Genomic DNA, 20,538 nt, shown 5'->3' with positions numbered 1-20,538 from the left:
CACACACACACACACACGCACACACACACACACACACACACACACACACACACACACACACACACACACACACACACACACACACACACACACACACACACACACACACACACACACACACACACACACACGCTCACACACACACACACACACACACACACACACACACACACACACACGCTCACACACTCCCAGGCGACTGCTTACCTGCTGCTCAGGCTTCTTCACACATTCAATCAACACCAGCTGTTAAGTTCTATATTTGAGCCTTTTCATTATCACTTTCACTCATCTGAGTTTGGAGGCAAGCTTGTAACAAGTAATATATAAGTGCATGCAGTGTTTCTCCATGTGGCACAGAATGGAGACTCAATATTAAGTTTGTGGAAGATATGCCACCTGTTTTATGATGTGTTTAGGAAAGTTGCCAAAATTGAGAGGATAGTTTGGCTAAAGTCATGTACTTTTGTCTTCACAACAATTCTCAATGTAAGCTTAACCACAGGAATCATAATCTTTCTTTAAAAACCAGGGTTGAGGTAAAGGGGTAATGGGGTATCTTTGAAGCATTTACAATATTTAGGTATTGTTGAATGAATGAAAAATTATTTATGATATACAGATCATAAAAGAAATAAATATTTTTGTACTTGGGGACAAAGTCTAGTAACCTGAGAATAACAGACTCTCTTATCTTTAACAATGTTAAAAACATCCCAGGGTAAAGACCCATGCCATCTGAGCCCAACTGTAACACACCCTCACGTGTAGCTAAATCTGCTTCACAGAAACATCCAATGTATAATGCACGATCAAAACCCAAAGATTAGGTAAAATCATAACTTATATCTTGCAGCATACCTACACTATGTCTTTTTAAAATAATATACTGATAAAATAATAATAACTAAACAGTAATCCTAATGTGAAATTTTTTCTATCTGATAAAAACATTCTCATTCATGCCACCTAGATACAAACTTTATGATAGAAACAATAAAAAAAAAAAAAAATCAGATCGCTGTTTCACATCATTATCTGTCAGTGCAGGCATTTAACCAAACCACATACAAATATTAAGGGTTTGATCACAGTTGTATTATGTCAGTTGGGGAAATGGCTGGTTTAACGGAATGACATTGATACAATGAAGCTTTCACATTGATAAACCACAAGGAAGTCATTAATTACTTTGCAATTAAGGAACCCTGGAAATACAGTAGTTCTATCAGTAAAAAATATTCTTTACAGTTTACACATCATATAGCATAGATTTGCATGTTACTGTTACTATAAAACATTTACTAGGTTGTGGTAAATAAAACATTCCTCTTTTATTCTAAGAGGCAGTGACAGTTTAAGGTTAACGAAAAAGTTTCATTTTTATCTTAGACATGAAAAGGCTAGCAGATATGTGAGGAATGTTTGACTTTGTCAGGTCTGGATCACAGACTATATAGGACATGAATAACAATTTTTAAAAATCCCATATTAGTCTATTCTTGGCAGAATTCCTCTAGGGGAGAGAACCATCCATATTTGATCAGGAAGACTGAGCAGAGGGTGGCAGTAGGGATTACTGGGTGTCTGACATTGTATTCAAGGGTGTTCTGTGGCCTTTACAACATGAATTTCTAATCAGTGCTTGGCTATTCACTTTCCTTTCTTGCATTAAACATTTATAAAACAAAGAATATAACATTCTTAAACTGAGTTTAAGCCCTCACAGAACACCGCACTACGTGGCAAAGTCAGTCCTCTAGACCTGAATTCTATCACATTTTATGGTGCTGCCATAGTTATTGTATACTTTACTCACTGGACATGATTGAGAACTGCGTAGAGGAAGAAATCTGAGGAATTGATAACGGAAGACGTGCTTATAACTTAGAGAAGAGTAAGGAGATTCCCCTTGGCTCGCGGAAAGCCGCCCTCATGGAGGTAAGACTCTCCCCCCACCCTTCCCCCCATTGGAATCTAGAGAAGAGAAATAGGAAGATAGCAGTGATATTTAAATTTGGCCAGTGGTCCCTCCTCGTGGAAGGTTCCCCAGTGTTGGCTGGGCTTCTAAGGTTGGGAAGTGAGCTTCACTTACCCCCAAGAGGGAAGCATAGCAGGGGAGGAGGGGAGGATGGTGAGGGCAAGAGGACACAAGACAGAGGGCAAACTCAAGGCTTTTGCTTTAAATAGGTGATTAGCAGATGTTATTAAGAACATAAGAACATAATTGAACTCCTTAATTAACTTAAGAACAGAAGAACATAAGAAAGCTTACAAACGAGAGGAGGCCATTCGGCCATCTTGCTCGTTTGGTTGTTAGTAGCTTATTGATCCCAGAATCTCATCAAGCAGCTTCTTGAAGGACCCCAGGGTGTCCTCTTCAACATTACTGGAGTTGGTTCCAGACTCCCACAATTCTCTGTGTAAAAAAGTGCCTCCTATTTTCTGTCCTGAATATCCCTTTATCTATTGGTAGGAAGGAAGTAGTCCTCTTTCATGCCCCACCGAATAACACACAAGTTTACACTAATGGTTATGGCACTGCTATAATGTTGATTTAATCTAGGTCTGGATATCTTTGCAGGCAGTATTACAAAGAGAGCACTATAGATATGAACAGCAATGGGAATGGAACTAGTTTCTCCAGGTTCTGCTCCAACAATGCTTGAATGAAATGATCTTCTGCTCATTGTATAAAGGCTTGAATCTCCTGTCTCCAGTGCTGCCAGTTCAGCTCATTTCAAGCGCATGATAATAAATTCCATTCAAATAATAATAAGAAAAAAATTAATTTATTATTATAATTTCGGCAAAGTTATTTAAAGGTTAAAAAAAATGAATGTCATGTATATAAGAGATGCAGCCGATTAACAAAGATTATACATTTCAGTTTTAGAAACTAACAAAATTGTTGTACTTGTCCAAAGGACTAATACCTTTTGAACCTTGCTAGTCCTGATGGAAACTTATTAGTCCTTATGTAAAAGATACTGAGTTGGAATCAACAACAGCAGCTGGGGTCCCAAACATTAGGCTTAAATTTTATTTTCTAAAAAAATAAACACTGTTAAAAAATTAAGATTACTAAGATTATTATTATCATTTTTAACAAAGGCACCTCAGTAAATGCTCCTACAGATCGATCAATCACCTGTTTGTACCTTGTTACTGAGTGACTACTGTACTGTGTGCTGAGAAACTGACACTGACACCAGACGGGATGACAGAGGAAAAAAACTCTCAGCTGTGTTACCTTGCAGACCCTAAAGCTCCGCCTGAAATTGTCACAGATGACATAAATAGAATGTTTATTTTACTGTTCATTACATGTGCTGCTATTTACAAAAATGCTGGCTGGTTTGTGGAGTTGGGGGTTACAGCCTGTGAGTGATTAAATAACTGTGAATTACTACCTACAATAAATCTACTCATACACACACAGTCTTCATTAAAGTGCCAATTTAAAGACAGTATGTTTCACTCTAGCCCTCGGGATGAAATTATTATTACAGTAGAATCTTCCAGAACTGAAGGCCGCTGAATCTACTATGTTGGATTCTAATGACAGTATAAAAAATACAAAAGAAAAACAAGGGAAACGCAGATCTTTTCAAGGAAGCTGGTGGACTTTGTATGGATTTGAATATGTGAAGGATTGCCTTTGGGTTTGTCAGAGCTGCCAGTGAATGTTTTACTTTTTAAATGCTGCAATAATAGTTCTGATTGTGCAGCATCCACACTACAATTTGATTTATTTGCACTATGCAGGACCTTATTTTTTCCCATTGGTGATTGCGCCCCGGAGTACTCACGGAGTCACCGCCTGTGCACCTATTATCAGTGATTAAAGACTGTGTCCCTGTTCCAGTTCTATACAACCCATTTGTTATCTGGATCCTTTATTTGTGTGACTACCATCCCATTTTACATTTAATTTGCCATGTTTCTGCCCAGTTCTGCAATAACTATTCCATTATATAAAGCTAATTGTGGTAACTCAAGATCAATGAAGAATGACAAAATTAAAGCCATGAGATGTTACTCTCATTCATGGGCCTCACAAAAACTTTTTTTTTTTTTTTTTATGAACAAAATGAAGTTTATCAATGTTCTAAACTGTTACTATATAAGTCATGGGTTAAAGCTTTGTGAATAAGACACTTTGAATTATACTGGGTATGTTAACAACACATTGTTGCATTAGAATATAAACACCAGCTTTCTTCTTTCAAAGCATGTGTGATAATCAGCCCACACAATTATTTTAGAATAATTTATTTGTGAGAATCTACAAGTTGGTACATATTGTTTCTGACATTTTAATCTTTTCCTTTGCCTTAGTTTTTTTTTTTTTTTTTTTGGTATGTATTACCCAGCATCCTCCCTAAGGACTTGATGTAATACAGCTGCGCCAAGTTCAGATGAATAATTAATACTTATAATTCATGCATGCCTTTACTTTTGGAATCCAATGATGCATTTAAAATGCATAATACAAAATCCCAACTGTTACAGTGCTGTAGCTGGCAGCCTTTATATTGATCACTATTTCCATCTCCTAACATTTAAGGGCAAGTTTGCTCTTTGCAACTTCAGTTATCAATGCTGTGTGGAGAGATAAAAGGGTCTCACTGTTTGTTAACTAGCTTATGTAAGAAATGTCATCCATTTATTTATCACTAGTTATTTAATATATAGTATGCTCCATCCCGGTTTAATTGATGCCAACAATCAGCCTTAATTATGATGAGAGTCCTTTAGTTTTCATAATTTTAATAAAATGCATATTTTACAAATACCAACTGTAACATGTAGCCATGAAAATGTAAGACCATCTTTCTACTTCTCTAACACAGAATTTTAAAATCTATCGATGAATGCCATAATATTCTCAAGGTACTTATTTTCAATTTGCAAGCAAAGGCATGTGCGAAGTGACAGTTGTTGGCATACTTTTGGGACCTAGATGTTACTGCCTGATATGTTAAATATTGTAACAGGAGATTCACACTGCAACCTGATAATGATTTTAATAAGCAACATCACACCTAATAAGCCCTCTTTCCATCCATGTATTGAGCGAGTTACTTGGTAAAATGACTACAAAAATAGCAGTGACATAAGGAGGAATAAACTGGTTTTCCCAACTAATGCAGGTTCCACAGAGTACAAAGGGTTTCCCCGTGACATTTAATGTCGTCACAGACTAATTTGCATATGTCGCAAAGTTTTTTGGCTTACTCGCATGAAACACTTTGCTAGACAATTTTTCTTTCTTTATTTATTTTTTTACTCACTTGTTAGTCTACCAAGTAAACACGTTAAAACTTGTTGGCCCTTATTCCTATTGTAATGTAGCTGTGCGGTTTGAAAAAATACCTGCTATTTCTTGCTGCGATGGATATAGAAAATCTCTTTGAAGCTTTAGTTTGGACTCCTTAAAAGAAGCATCAATACACACGTATGAGAAAATAAAGTGTTCTTTATTTTATTTACAATGGTGTAAACATGTTTTATAAAAAATAAATGAAACATTAATTATTTTACATAAATAAGCAAACTACTAAAAAAACAACTTTCTTCCACTTATGTTCTTAGCTTCTCAGAAAATAAGTTTTTCTTTAACATTTTCTTAAACAAAATAGCAGTAAAAAAACAAAACCAACTTTCTTTTTCTAATTTTTTTTTGTAAAAATAAATAAATAACTAAAAAGAAATAAATGCCAACGAATGGGTAGAAAAGTTGAACTTAAAAACATGTAAACAAATCAATGGATAATGGATACACAATATCTGCCATGCTCATGCAAATTGTAATATTGCTGCATTACACAGTCGTTTCCCGTCACATGCAGAGGCAACATCATACTCATGTAATCATTTTAGACATAACTTTCTCTGCTCTACGTCTGCCAGTTTGGTTTCTCATATGCTATTTTTTATGATCACTTTAGACAGTTTGACACCACTTGAATGTCTAAGGAAGAGTACTAGGACCAGAAATACGCTCGCTACTGTTTTCCATGCAAATGTCAAATAAAATGTCGCAGCAAGCAAAAAATAAAACCATCTCTGCCAAGCAAACTTGTCATGCGAGTAACAAGTTGAATAAAGCATTTTATAATGCCGATTTTTGGATGAATTTGCTTGTGTGCGGAAGCTTTAGTTTGTTAAAAAGTTGGATGGAAAAAGGGCTATAGTGACACATTTTACTGGTTTAAAATTACACAATAATACAAAACCATGATCCTGTGGGAGTAGCATCTACGCATTAAAGCCACCAAATATTGTGCCTGCACACACACACGCACACAAAAACCAACTACATTATAAATGTTTCCAAAAAAGCATGTAGCTCAGATTCTGTATTTGGTTAAAATCCTATTTTAATACTGACATTTCATGACTTAAACCCAGACATCTGCTGTGTTGGACAGGAATATATAAGCAATATATAGGTAAGCCACTTTTTATTCCCAATTCCTTTAAAATAAAAACACAATGAAACCAAGTGGTAACATATTCAAGGTCAAAATTGCTTGTCACTGATTCAACTATATTGGTTTTACACAAAGACAGTGACACTAAATCAACATACGCTTTGAGCTGGATAAATGCTGATCAAAGTTCACATTTATTTATTCTCCTTTTTTAAAATATATTTCTACAATGCTATTTATACAAATGTTTTGAAAGTTCTCTCGTAGTCCAACTGTACAAAATATACTGTAGACCCACTTTATTACTCTATAATGCTGGACTACACAATGATTACTAGATGATGTTTTTTTTTTTTTTTTTTAATATATATCATTAATGTATGTTTTGTGTGTAATACAAAAAAAACCACATAATTTTGCTTGACATATATATATATATATATATATATATATATATATATATATAATGGGTTTCAATATTTGTAAGCGAACCAGCATTTTTTCAGAACAGGAAAAATACACAAAAATATTTCCACAGCCCCCCAAGAAAATAATACAACAAAAATATTTAAATTTCCAGTCAGCTTCTTCTTGTTTCCCAGACCTGTAATCAGAAATCAGTTTCACTATATTTTAGTCTGTCCAAGACCTTTGACCACCAGTTTTCTGTATGTCAAAGCCTGAAACCACTACAAGATAACGTACATGTACTGTATGCAGTAAAAGGCTGGGGTAAAAGAGTATGCGTCTATACTTTCCCCAAAGCTACCAGCATTAGAGAAACATTTTTTTTAAGATATACATACATACATATACACACAGACACACACACACACACAGACAACACACATCCCAGAACTCAGTGGTTGTTTTGAAATTCAGATTCACAGGCAGGGAGAAGGGATCTTACAAATAAAACCTGCTTTCAATATTCTTTCAAGCAATCTATTTGTTTTAGGTATAGATACTGCACTTACGTAACACACACCATTCACGGGAGAGGCTTAGTGCTGTTGCTATGAATTAGAGATGGCTTTTCTCCTATTGGTGCAGCACGTGATCCTGACCTTTTTATCCAGGGAAAGTCCCAACTATCTGCTGCAGGATTAGCTGTGGTCAATACCCTGCCAAATCCAATCTAAGCACATCCATATTCATCACAGTTAAGGAACAATATTTATGTGCTGCTGCTATTCCGTAAACAACTCATGTTGTGCATTTGGATTCTGAGGCTGATATGGTATAATCTTAGACCCAGTGCCAGGCCTTTTTAGTAGTGTATTTCAACTAAAAAAAAACAGTACTCAAAACTGAAAGTTTTTTTCCTATTTTTGAACTGTTATTTCAGTATGAAGTCGATTACATTATTTTCCCCAACTGGGGATACTCTTTAGTATGCTTAACTTACAGTAAGGGAGGTAGACATTTACATTTACCTCTGCAGAAAGATATATTGGAAAGAGTCAACAGTAGGTGGTCTCTACAGTCGCCATAGACCACTGTTCACACCAAACGGGGCAGGGAAGTGGCAGGGTGCAAAAGTCAGTGGGCGGTCTGTTGTTACGTCACGGCTGCATGTACAGTGACTTTTGGTTGTCCATGTAGTGAATTAGGAATCTAATTTATTTAAATATAAATTAGTCTCTAGGTGCCCTGTTTAAGAATGTCAAAATGAGACATACAAAATGAGACAACGTGTCAGAAATATAAAACACTAGTTTACTTAAGAATAAAAAGGGGTGCAAAACTAATCTAATACTACAAAAGGGATAGGCTATTAGTTAGAGAAATGCATGAATAGTATACAGTTCATTGATCTCATAGTCAAACGATTACAACGACCATAATCTCATTAGCATACATGGTTAAAAGCTTGTATAGGAAGTTCTCTCATGGGGTAAACTCAAGTGTTTCTGAAAGTCGCAGCTGGTTTTGTTGGCCTGATTTTGTTGGCCTGATTATATTGGGCTGTGCCAGAGACCACGTGGGGTGTTTCTCATTGGTTGTTCTCAACTGATCCATGGTTTTCGACCCCTATCGGTTGTATTTATGAGGGGTACTGTTCTCTTTCCAAAGTGTCAAAGCACACTCAAAACTGTCTGGCTTGCCTTCTGCAAGATACTGCTGGCACCTAAATGATTCATTCAATGATAGGAAAAGATAAAACACTTGTCCAGCAGTTAGTTTCTCTTTCTAAAAGCATTATTTTTCAGTGGGGGAGTTTGTGAGTAGACACAGAGAATGGTGTAGGATCCCCCCCACCACCACCATATATTCCATTTCTGTTAATTTCATACACAGAATGACATTATGACCCACTCTGACGCTACACCAAGCAACAAACAGTAAATGCCAGCAGGAAGGGAAACCCCCCCCCCCAAAAAAAAGGTACAGAGAATATCACTGGCTGATACAGGAGCTCCGGTTTGATGAAGGTAGATTTCAAACCTACTTGTTGTATTATATAGCTCTGGAAAATCTGAAATCAGAACCACAAGCTTTTCCTCCATTTTATTTTTTAATTTAATTTTTTTAATTTCTTCCTTTTAAAAGGAGCCTCCTACTTTCCCCTGATTGGCTGCTGGTAGTTTACATCATGGCTCCACAGTGTTGCTTGAGTGATGCTTCCCTCTGCTGCTGTGCGTGACCACCTTTATTGAAAACAATCGCTTTTGCCGTGCCCGATGTGAACTCCCCTTGACATATATTTCCTCAGCATATTACCTACAATAGCATCACCCTGTTTCTTGAAATACCTCAGTGACTTCCCAAACTAGCTGGATTAAAGCAGTCTCATTTACCACAAGTAAGGTTAAAGAGGCATGTTTTTAAAAACATTTAAAAACGTTTCTGTGCAGTGTTTAGAAATCATGTTAAGGGCTAAATGTCAAGCATCAGGAAGCCATCTGGAAGTATTTCGGCTAGTGTTTCCTCTCCAGGAACACTCAGGAAACGGTCTGGGTGGGAATGTTATTGCGGGATGAGCTGGTTGCACAGACACCATAATCATTAAATAAATAAATAAATAAATAAATAAATAAATAAATAATCACTTTAAAAGCAGTTTGGATCTGTCTTCCAGTTATTACTGGAACAATGTATATGCAACATTTAGAAGTAATGTATGGGATGCCACTCTCTGGGGATCAAAGTATTGCTCAGAACAGGAGGGCAGGCAGGAGAATGCATAATTTAGTTGTGTGGATTGATGTTTTTATTATTGTTACTTTTTATATTTTTATTTTTGTAAGTGCCCCGTAGCTCTACCAGTTCTTAGAAAAAGTACCAGTTTGGACTATTAAATGGTCTTTCCATTGTTTTTGCTATGTGTGTAAAGTAACCCTACTTTATATGTTTGTTGTTTGTGTAGTTTTGCAGCGATCATCACACCTTGACTGCGCTCCGTCACTACCAAAGTGGACATTATCTAATCCTAAAGGGAATTGAGAAGGTAAACATCATTCAAATTACAGCACTGAAATGGTCTTTAAGCAACAGCGCATATGAGCCTGTAGCTTCTATGTACTGTATAATCCTCTTTTTTTTTTTTTACGCCATTAGTTGTGGTTGTGTCAAAAGTTTGGTTACTAAATGTCTGTTTTAGATTTCTCCAGCCACAATTCCAGTTTTAACACAGGTGCTTGACAGAGGGCAGCCTTTGTGTGCTTAAATCATGATCTCTGGATGCTAGCCTACATTGTGACCATTTTGCCTTTTTCTAACCAATCTGAGCAATGGTGAGATCTAATTTCCCACTGTTTTATATTTAGTTCACAGCTCCACAGGAACACTAGATTTAGTATCTCTGTCTTCCTCTCCATAAACCATGAGAAGTGATGCAGCACATGCTCTAGGCTCAGCTTGTAGACCTTAAACCATGTGGTTTTGGTTTTAAACGTTTAAAATTTATAGTACGCCCTGAACCATCTAACATTTCTTTGTATCAGATAGTACCGCATGTATCACATGGCATCACATTAAGATTAACTATACTGTTTAATTATTTGTATTTAACTATATATTATTTTTTTAGTGTAGGATTCTGTTTAGGATGCAATTCATATACAGTAATCTATATCTAAAGTGCTCACTAAGATCAGTGTCATACAAATCTCCAATAATGTATTGGTATTGCATGACTTGTGTATGGAAATAACATAAATTTTACTTATTCAATGGGTAGTTTTCCCTTAATCCATGATACAGCCTTCTGGATGATCAGAATTGTGGATCATTCAATATGCATACTTTTAGTGCTAGTAACATAAAAAGTCTTCATATCCCACTACAATCCACTTCCCAGTCAGTTTTACTTCACAAAGTAAAGAGGGCGCTACTTGTAATGTAATGCATATTTAAAAAGCGTGGCTGGGCTGAGAATGTTGTAAGTTGTAATTTGATTTAATTTTGATCTACTAGTAGGTACATTCTGACCCATATCTACAGGCTAATTACATAACAAGACATTACAAGCACCAAAACAGTGAAAGTAAACTAAAAGAAATAGGCATTCTGATCTTACCAGAAAAAACACTGGGAATCTTCGACAAAAAACTTTTCACTGTACGGATGGGAATCCCGTTTTTTTCTTCTTGCATACGTGCTATGATATCTTCCATCTAAAAAAAAAAAAGAGAAGCATGGGGTGAAAAAAATATATAATATATATGTGTGTGTGTATATATATATATATATATATACACACACACACACACACACAGGTGTGTATATATATATATATATATATATATATATATATATATATATATATATATATATATATATATATATATACACACACACACGATTAAAATAGTTTTAGAAAACAGTTTTTACTTTTGTTGATAAGAATTACAAACAAAACAATGGTACAGCAATAGGATGTAAATTAGGAATGCACTTTGTCAGTACATACATGGTGAAATGGGAAGAACAATTACTTAGAAAATAAGAAAAAGAACCTTTAGAATACATTTGGTTTGTAGATGATATTTTTGGGATTTGGACACAAGGAGAAGAATCACTTTTCTAGTTTCATAAAATGGCAAATTAAATACACAGTAACATTAAGGTGGACCTTCGATGGACAAGAAAATAAATCACATTTTTAGATACCATAGTGTGAACCGAAGCTTCCTCTCCACAGTTCGCTGCCCCTTTAAAAATTACCCAGCACACACGCTATTTTTAATAATCCAAAATAAACTAAAACAAACACCGAGCTCTACCCGAGCTGTAACACTACCTAAACTATAATACAGGAGAGCTAAACTGTTTACCTGTTAAAAAAAAAAAACAAACAAAAACACAGTTTTTCACAATCCAAAAGGTTTTACACTACCTTTCATTTCACTATGGCTATGTGTGTGTGCGTGCGTGCGCACGCACGCACGCACGCACTAACGTACAGTCAGGCTTATCTACACAGCAGCCCTGAAAAGACTGGCTGCTTTCTTTAAATAACATGCATCTAATTTGATCGTCAGGTGCAGGGCATAATTAATAATAAAACAATTAACAAATATAATTAATTTGTAATGATTTACTCTAAACGTTTGCCTAATATTTCTTAGATAGTTTGGAAACACTTGCAGATTCTACATAATTCAGAAAAAAGTATTTCTTAAGGCCCCAGTAGTAGCATTCAAAAGAGAAGCTAATTTAGGTGATATTTTAGTTCACAGTAATCATAAAAGAATAATTGACAGAATAGGTTCAACAAATACTTGCACTAGCACATGTAAAGTGTGTAAATACATGGACAAAAGTAAAAATATAATTAAACACAAGAACACCACATATACATAAAAACTAATACCTACTACAAAAATAGCAATCTTGTTTATGGAATAGCCTGTGAATAATGTGATGAAATAAAATATGTTGGAGAGACTGGAACAACTTTTTATAAAATAATCCAGAACCACCTTTCATTAATTAGAAATATGAAAATGAATGAACCAATAGTACAACACTTCACCAGTCAAGGACACGACAGAAATGATGGAAATTTTGTAGTATTAGAACAGCTAAAATTAGACAATGTGACATATAGAAGAATAAAAGAAAGTAAATGGATAAACAGACTTAACATGATTATGCCAGCAGGACTCAACAGAAAAGAATGAACTAATTAACTCCAATAAATATATAGAATTTAAATAAATAAATAAACAAAATTAATTGAAAAGTTATGCATGCTAATGCACTGGGGAGGCCAAATCAAGGCTGATCCTCAGAGCCAGCATTGCATGATAATATAAATATAAGTTTATATAAACTAATGTTAATTACAATTAATAAAGATTTAAAGATAGAAGAAAATATGATGTCACAATATATAGAACCGTTACATCATGTAAGAATAAATCATAGATTTGACTATAAATAATAACAAGTAGTTGTTATGCCGTCAAAAACCTATACCTCCAATGTTTTGATTAAAAAACATGCTCCCTTGAAAAAGATAAAGTATAATTATCTCAATCCTAAAATTCTAGGGGATGTAAAACTTATGACCATAGCTGTATGTAAACACATGGTGATTGTATAGAATTGTATTTCTGGAATGCATTCTGAAAAGATAAAAGCTAATAAGATGCCCTGGGACTGATTATTTTAGTTTTTCTTAAGCATGGTATCTGTTTTCAGCTTTTGATCACCTGGAACATTCTACTTGGCTAGAAGAGGAGCCAACATTAAACATTATATATATATATATATATATATATATATATATATATATATATATATATATATATATATGATATATATATATATATATATATATAGCTCAAATCACATTTTCCCTTACACACCAGATGTGACGCGATGAGCGACACGACAAAGTGAGGCGAGAAAATCAATAAAACCTCTGCTTTTCAATAACGCTCTTCACACCAAAGGCGACACGACAAGCGACGCCTCTGCGACACAAATTCCAATGCGAGCGATGAAAAAAAAATAGAAACTGATCCTATTTTTGCGAATTCGTCGAGCGACAAATACACAACTGACCAATCAGAGAACTGCTTCATGTCATGTGGTTTGAAATCAAGCCCTGTTTCACTTTGTGACAGAGTGCCCACCCCTTGTGTGTATTTTATTTTTTTTATGTAGGTATTCATTTGTTGTTATTATTATTATTATTATTATTATTATTATTATTATTATAACACAAACGCACTGCTTTACGCCGTCATCTTAAACAATAAATAATCATGTCAGACGGCTTTCATCAGTCCGCACATAAACACAATATATTTATATACTACAACTACAACTACTATGACTACTAGTACTACTACTACTACTACTACTACTACTACTAATAATAATAATAATAATAATAATATAATAATAATAATAATAATAATAATAATAATAATAAATGAATACCTACATACATAATAAAATGCACAGAAGGGGTGGGCACCCTGTCACACACTTTCACTGAAAATGGAGGTAAAGATACTTTTTGCAGTACCTAATTTACCTGACCTATAATAATAAGCCATTTTCTATTGCGTTTGTTAGTAATCATACTTTCTGAAAGATCTGGCAAATTTCCAGCTGTCATGTCGTTTCTGTGATCGCTTCTGGTGTGCACTGTGTTTTCGCAGCGCATTTGACGTGTCGCCGCAGTTAAAATCTTGTCGCGTCTGGTGTGTGCAGGCCTTTAGGCAGTTTTTTGCAAACCATAATCACAATTATCTTTAGCACAGTTTTTGTTGGTTTGGTACGGTTGCTGAGGATAGCAACAATAAATGTAATTACAGTCTAACTTATATTATTACTATTTAGCCAAAGCTTGAGCATGAAAATCTATTTACTTTAACATATTGAGGATTATATGTTCCACATCCCAGACTGAAAACAACCTTTCCCTAGAAAGGGGGCTCCCAAGTGGCGCATCTGGCCAAGGCACTCCGTGTGGAGTGCAGGATGCGCCCTATAGCCTGGAGATCACCAGTTCAAGTCCAGGCTATTCCACTGCTGACCGTAGACAGGAGCCCTTAGGGGGCAGTGCACAATTGCCCAGGTGAGGAGAGGGGGGGGGGGGGGGGGGGTGGGGGGGGGGGGGGGGGGGGGGGGGGGGGGGGGAGGTGGGGGGGGGGGGGTGGGATTGGCGGGGGGTGTGTGGGGGGGGTTGTGGGGGGGGGGGGTGGTGTGTGGTGTGTGGGGCAGGTCACACACCCCGTCACCTGTTAACGGGTCAACTCCCAACCTGGTAGGGAGTGGGGGGGGGGGGGGGGGAGGGGATTGGCCAGGGTGTCCTCAGCTCACCACACACCAGCAACCCCTGTAGACTGGACGGGTGCCTGCAGGCCCACCTGTAAGCTGCCCAGAGCTGTGTGGTCCTCCAACACTGTAGCTCTGAGGTGGTTGCATGGTGGGCCTGCAGAGTGAAAACAGACAGCACACATTTCAGAGGACACATGTCCATCTTTGTCTCTCCCATGTCACTGCAGGGGTGGCAGCCATGAGTTGGGTTAAAATAAAAATAATTGGCCTTTCCACATTGGGGAGAAAATTTGAAAAATAATTGGCAATTCCAAATTTAATGAAAACAAAATCTCCTCCAAAACTGCTAAATAGAATACTTTAATTGGAAGAAAAATACATTCAAAATAATAAATGCCATTATTTTAAAAAAAAAAAAAATCTAAATAAATGACCCCTTCTTTTTAGACTGAGGGGAACTATAATCCTGAAGCCACCACACTTTGATAACCAAACTCCCTGCTGTATTAGCATTTGATTCACACAATCACCTGATCTAATACTCAAGCTGCCAAGAATAAGCAGCTTTCCTATGCATCAGTATTAACTGCTTCTGATTCCATTATTATCTGCTTATCTACTTAAAGCAGACTGGTTCTTGGAGGAGCACTGTCACTATTAACCTAACTGTTGTATATAAATCGTCCAGAAAGCGGTGGGTACTGGGACAATCAATCATGAAAATATAAGCTTACAGTTGTGGGGAACTCTAGAAATCAAAAATATTTTTGGCCTAAGACAGGTAAATGAGGAACATGGAAATATGATTATAAACAAGTCCAAAGGCTTGGGTTTTGCTTAAGCTTTTAGGGCTAATGCGACTGCTGTTGTATTTCACCACTAATGGGCTCTGGTGCTGAATAACGAGGAGAGCTAAACCACTCTTCGTGATGTGTGGAGTTTGCAGATCTCAATCTGACACATTGTTTGTTCTCTTTTGAAACAGAATGACCTACTGAAGGGTTATTAATAGCCAATGGGAGCCTATACTGTTGATCAGAGTCTCAAACATGTAGAGCAAACTCTATAATAGTATACTGGCTTCATGGGAGCTTGCAGTTGATTGAGCTCCTGTCTCTCTCTGCTGGACCTGCTGCAGGCAAAAGAGAGCCGACTGCACTCACTGGATTCAAAAGGCAGAACATGGGAGTAAAGCAAAATAAAATATACCATTGGGCAAAACAGACTGAACTGCATTTGTTAAAGATTTGTTAAAACAATGCATTTTTTTTCACCAGTAATCACCAGTAATGTAATTCCATTAATTTAAATCCAGTATGTGGCAAAGTGGTTTGCTGTGCGCAGGTGTAGAGGTGATGTGATTACGAAACAGAAGACAGACAACAAAATTCATGATCCAAACAGAAACATTTATTTTTATAATCCTGGACTGGTGACTGCAAAGAATAATCCCATTGCACTGTTTCAAAACAACGGGGTACAGTCCAGAAAGAGTAAACGCAGTATAACACACACAAAGATACACACACGATCACAAGTCCAGAGTGTTAAAGTGCAAGTGGTGAAATACAATTTATTTGTGTACAGTTGTGAAGTGTTATCCGGGTTTGGTGCTGGCCTTAAGTGACACCTCCGGATCGTGTTAGCAGTCTAACAAGAACAAACTAGTATAATTAGACACAACAAACAAACAAAACACTCACAGTAAGTTTACAATTCTCCTTAAGCGGTTTGCTCTTAACCATAATAAAAAGAACAGATCACCTACACCTACACCTTCACTGACTGGTGATATGTAAACAAACAGTACATTAAATATGTCATATTGTGGAATCTTTTAATTAGCCTGACAGATCTGCAAGGGACAATCCACATGACATGGTAGTACAAGAAAACAAGTCCCTCAGGAGCTTTGATCCTAAAATACTCTCCCTTTACAGCAGAGTGCTTTGTGTGTAAGCACTAATGTATGCTCTAGGTTTTTTTTTTTCCTCATGCCTTAGGAAATATTCCTTACACTGCAAAGGAAACAACAGAAAATACAAAGGAGTACTCATTGTGCTTGCCCAGTAAAGAAGTGTAAATAATTGTGAATGGACTTTCCATCTTGGGCCAGCCATTCATCAAAGAGTAAGTAAGTAATGGTGGTCCCATATTTATAAAGCATTAGCAGGAGCACAAAAACAATTAACATTTATGCCATCAAGCTGACAGGCTGCAAAACAACACTTTTCATGAAAGTTTACCTTGAGCTAAGATTATTCAATGAATTTTTGATGCCATCTTGGATAACAGATCGTCTCAGTCAATTACAGGTAGGTTCCAAGTACAGCGGTTACTATCCCACAGGTAGATGCCCTCGACTAAAGCGAACATAAATCTTACAACTCACTTTAAAAAAGTTTTCATCTCCACAGCCTGGATATAACTTGTGCTATCTCTGTTCATTCTTGGAACGTTCAGGACATTGTCACTACAATCCTGGAGTTGGTCTACAAAGCAGATATATACTGCATACACCAGTTTTCCCAGGACAATTCCAGCAGAGGGAGCCTGTCCTGATACTTACCTGTATTACAGGTCCCTTCCAGCAGAGGGAGCCTGTCCTAATACTTACCTGTGTTACAGATCTCTTCCAGCAGAGGGAGCCTGTTCTATACTTGCCTGTGTTACAGGACTCTTCCAGCAGAGGGAGACCATCCTGTATTTACCTGTAACTGGAGACCGCGATTTGGAAAAGAGACCTGTCCTGTCTTACCCGCGGACTAACTCACTTCATTGGAGAACCCTGGAGCTGTGCTTCGATCTCCAGGATTTGAAATAGCTTAGTTAGGGATTGAAGACGTGAGTTAGTCCGTGGCCCGTACAGGGTGAGAACTTTGAGAGAAACTGATCTTTGATGTAAATATTGTAAATAAAACACCCTTATCTGCAAACGTGTTGGGTCTGTGCCAGTTGCTTAAAGGGGAAGGCAGTGATGCAAGCGTGACTAGCTAGTGGATCTTTTATCTTATATATATATATATATATATATATATATATATATATATATATATATATATATATATATATATATATATATATATATATATATATATATATATACACACACAGTGCCTTGCAAAAGTATTCAGACCCCTGACCAATTCTCTCATATTACTGAATTACAAATGGTACATTGAAATTTTGTTCTGTTCGATATTTTATTTTAAAACACTTAAACTCAAAATCAATTATTGTAACGTGACATTGGTTTTATGTTGGGAAATATTTTTAATAAGATAAAAAACTGAAATATCTTGCTTGAATAAGTATTCAACTCCCACACATTAATATTTGGTAGAGCCACCTTTCGCTGCAATAACAGCTTTAAGTCTTTTGGTGTAAGTATGTACCAGCTTTGCACACAGTGTCGGAGTGATTTTGGCCCATTCTTCTTGGCAGATTTGCTCCAGGTTGTTCAGGTTGGTTGGACGACGCTTGTGGACCACAATTTTCAAATAGTGCCACAGATTCTCAATGGGATTGAGATCAGGACTTTGACTGGGCCACTGTAGGACATTCACCTTTTTGTTCTTGAGCCACTCCAATGTTGCTTTGGCCTTGTGCTTGGGATCATTGTCCTGCTGAAAGGTGAATTTCCTCCCAAGCTTCAGTTTTGTAGCGGACTGAAGCAGATTCTCTTGCAGTATTTTCCTGTATTTTCTCCATCGATTCTTCCTTCAGTTGTAACAAGATGCCCAGTCCCTGCTGATGAGAAGCATCCCCACAGCGTGATGCTGCCACCACCATACTTCACTGTAGGGATGGAGTGTCTTGAGGCATGGGCAGTGTTAGGTTTGCGCCACACATAGGTCTTTGAGTTTTGGCCAAAAAGCTCTATCTTGGTCTCATCTGACCACAAAACCTTTTCCCACATCGCAGCTGGGTCACTCTCATGCTTTCTGGCAAACTCCAGATGTGCTTTCAGATGGTACTTTTTGAGTAACTGCTTCTTTCTTACCACCCTCCCATACAGGCCAGTGTTATGCAGAGCTCTTGATATGGCTGACTGGTGCACCATTACTCCACTCCCAGCCACTGAACTCTGTATCTCCTTCAAAGTGATTGTTGGCCTCTCTGTGGCTTCTCACACAAGTCTCCTTCTTGTTTGAGCGCTGAGTTTTGAGGGACGGCCTTTTCTTGGCAGTGCCTGGGTGGTGTGATGCAGCTTCCACTTCCTGATTATTGATCCAACTGTGCTCACTGGGATATCCAAACACTTGGATATTATTTTGTACCCTTTCCCTAATCTATGCATTTGTATTACTTTATCTCTAACTTCTGTAGAATGCTCTTTTGGTCTTCATTTTCCTTCCGATTCACAGCCTTACCAATGATCCTTCAACATTGGGGTTTTTATCCAGAAAATGTGACAGCAACTTTAATGGTTCACAGGTGGAGGCCAATGGTAAGGTAATTGTGTCCTCGTTAGGGCAATTTCTTTCATCGGTGCAAACTGGGAGCTTCCACAGCACCGGGGTTGAATACGTATGCAAGCAAGATATTTCAGTTTTTTTATTTTTCTTAAAAATATTTCCCAACATAAAACCAATGTCACCTTACAATAATTGATTTTGAGTTTCAGTGTTTTAAAATAAAATATTGAACAGAACAAAATTTCAATGTACCATTTGTAATTCAGTAATATGAGAGAATTGGTCAGGGGCCTGAATACTTTTGCAAGGCACACTGTATATATATATATATATATATATATATATATATATATATATATATATATATATATATATATATATATATATGAATAATACGGTATTCCATTGGAAAAAATGATTACTAAGATATCTAATAAAACATTTTGTACGCCTATTCAGTTTCATAGTGCATTTAATTGTACAGTCTAAAAAACAACTCCCATATGTAACGAGTAGATTAACCCATCTTCTAGCATAGAGAGTTGCTTATGCTTTACTCAATAAAGTGTAGGAGGGTGAAAAAGAAAAATGAAGTGGGAATTATCCCTGTGGTGCTGAAAAGCAAAAACACTCACAAGAAAAAGCAAAGCGTACAGTAACTTAACCTAAACTAACATAATTATTTGCATCACAGTAAGAGGCAGGCATTAAATAAGATGCTGGTAGTCGTAGCATGTCATCATCTGCAGCTACTGAAGATTCTACTGGACCACAAGTTGAAAAACACCTGCAGATGTGGAAACCGAGGAGGGCCTTGTTTCACATCATACTGTGGCTAGTACAGTATCAGCACGTTATCTAATGACCAAGCGCTTGGCCAGATCATATAAGCAATGATCAATGGTGAGAAATTGTAAAAAGAAGTCTGAAGCAGATTATGGAAATGGAATTTCCATAGAACGATGCGGCAGTGGTTGCACGCCATTTTGCAAAAGAGAACTACTACATGCACACGAAGAACGGTGACAAAATTCTTCAATACATGGCTTGTATTTTCCCCTTCTTCAGATGCAGTGTACCTGTGTTTGCCAGTTATCAGACAGTGTGGAGTTATTATCATGCTTATTATTGCTAAGATTCACGAGGCGCTGGACAGCAGACGGGAGGTCGAGGAAAGAGGGAGGTCGAGGAAAGAGGGAGAGAGGAACGGTACACGGCGCTGATCAAGAGGCTCGGGCTGGCATAACGTCCAATTGTCAAGTAGGACCCATGATGACGGCCCCAAATGCAAGGGCACAAAAGATGACGGCGAAGGATGACCCAGAAGCTTAGCTGGTCGCTTTTGAGTGACTGGCTACTACTGCGTCATGGCCCAGGGAATTCTGGGCAAGCCAGCTGGGACCCTGCCTGATCATGGAGGCTCAGGCAGCCTACCA

At 37.1% G+C, this 20,538-nt stretch overlaps 1 protein-coding gene across 4 annotated transcripts in view; it reads right to left on the bottom strand.

Annotated features, from left to right (window-relative positions):
- Positions 1–20,538, bottom strand: part of LOC121315663 (regulator of G-protein signaling 7-like) — a 153,566-nt gene that overhangs the window by 70,258 nt on the left and 62,770 nt on the right. For all 4 annotated transcript variants that reach the window (XM_041249936.1, XM_041249937.1, XM_041249935.1 and 1 more), the window contains exon 3: positions 10,963–11,059. In XM_041249936.1, coding sequence (XP_041105870.1) covers positions 10,963–11,059 — 97 coding nt within the window. The remainder of the gene's footprint in view (positions 1–10,962; positions 11,060–20,538) is intronic.

The sequence above is a fragment of the Polyodon spathula genome, chromosome 5 (assembly GCF_017654505.1).
Source record: "Polyodon spathula isolate WHYD16114869_AA chromosome 5, ASM1765450v1, whole genome shotgun sequence".
NCBI classification, from domain to species: Eukaryota; Metazoa; Chordata; class Actinopteri; order Acipenseriformes; family Polyodontidae; genus Polyodon; species Polyodon spathula.
The sequence above is the reverse complement of the archived record's forward strand: the minus strand, read 5'-3'. Positions and strand labels throughout refer to the sequence as shown.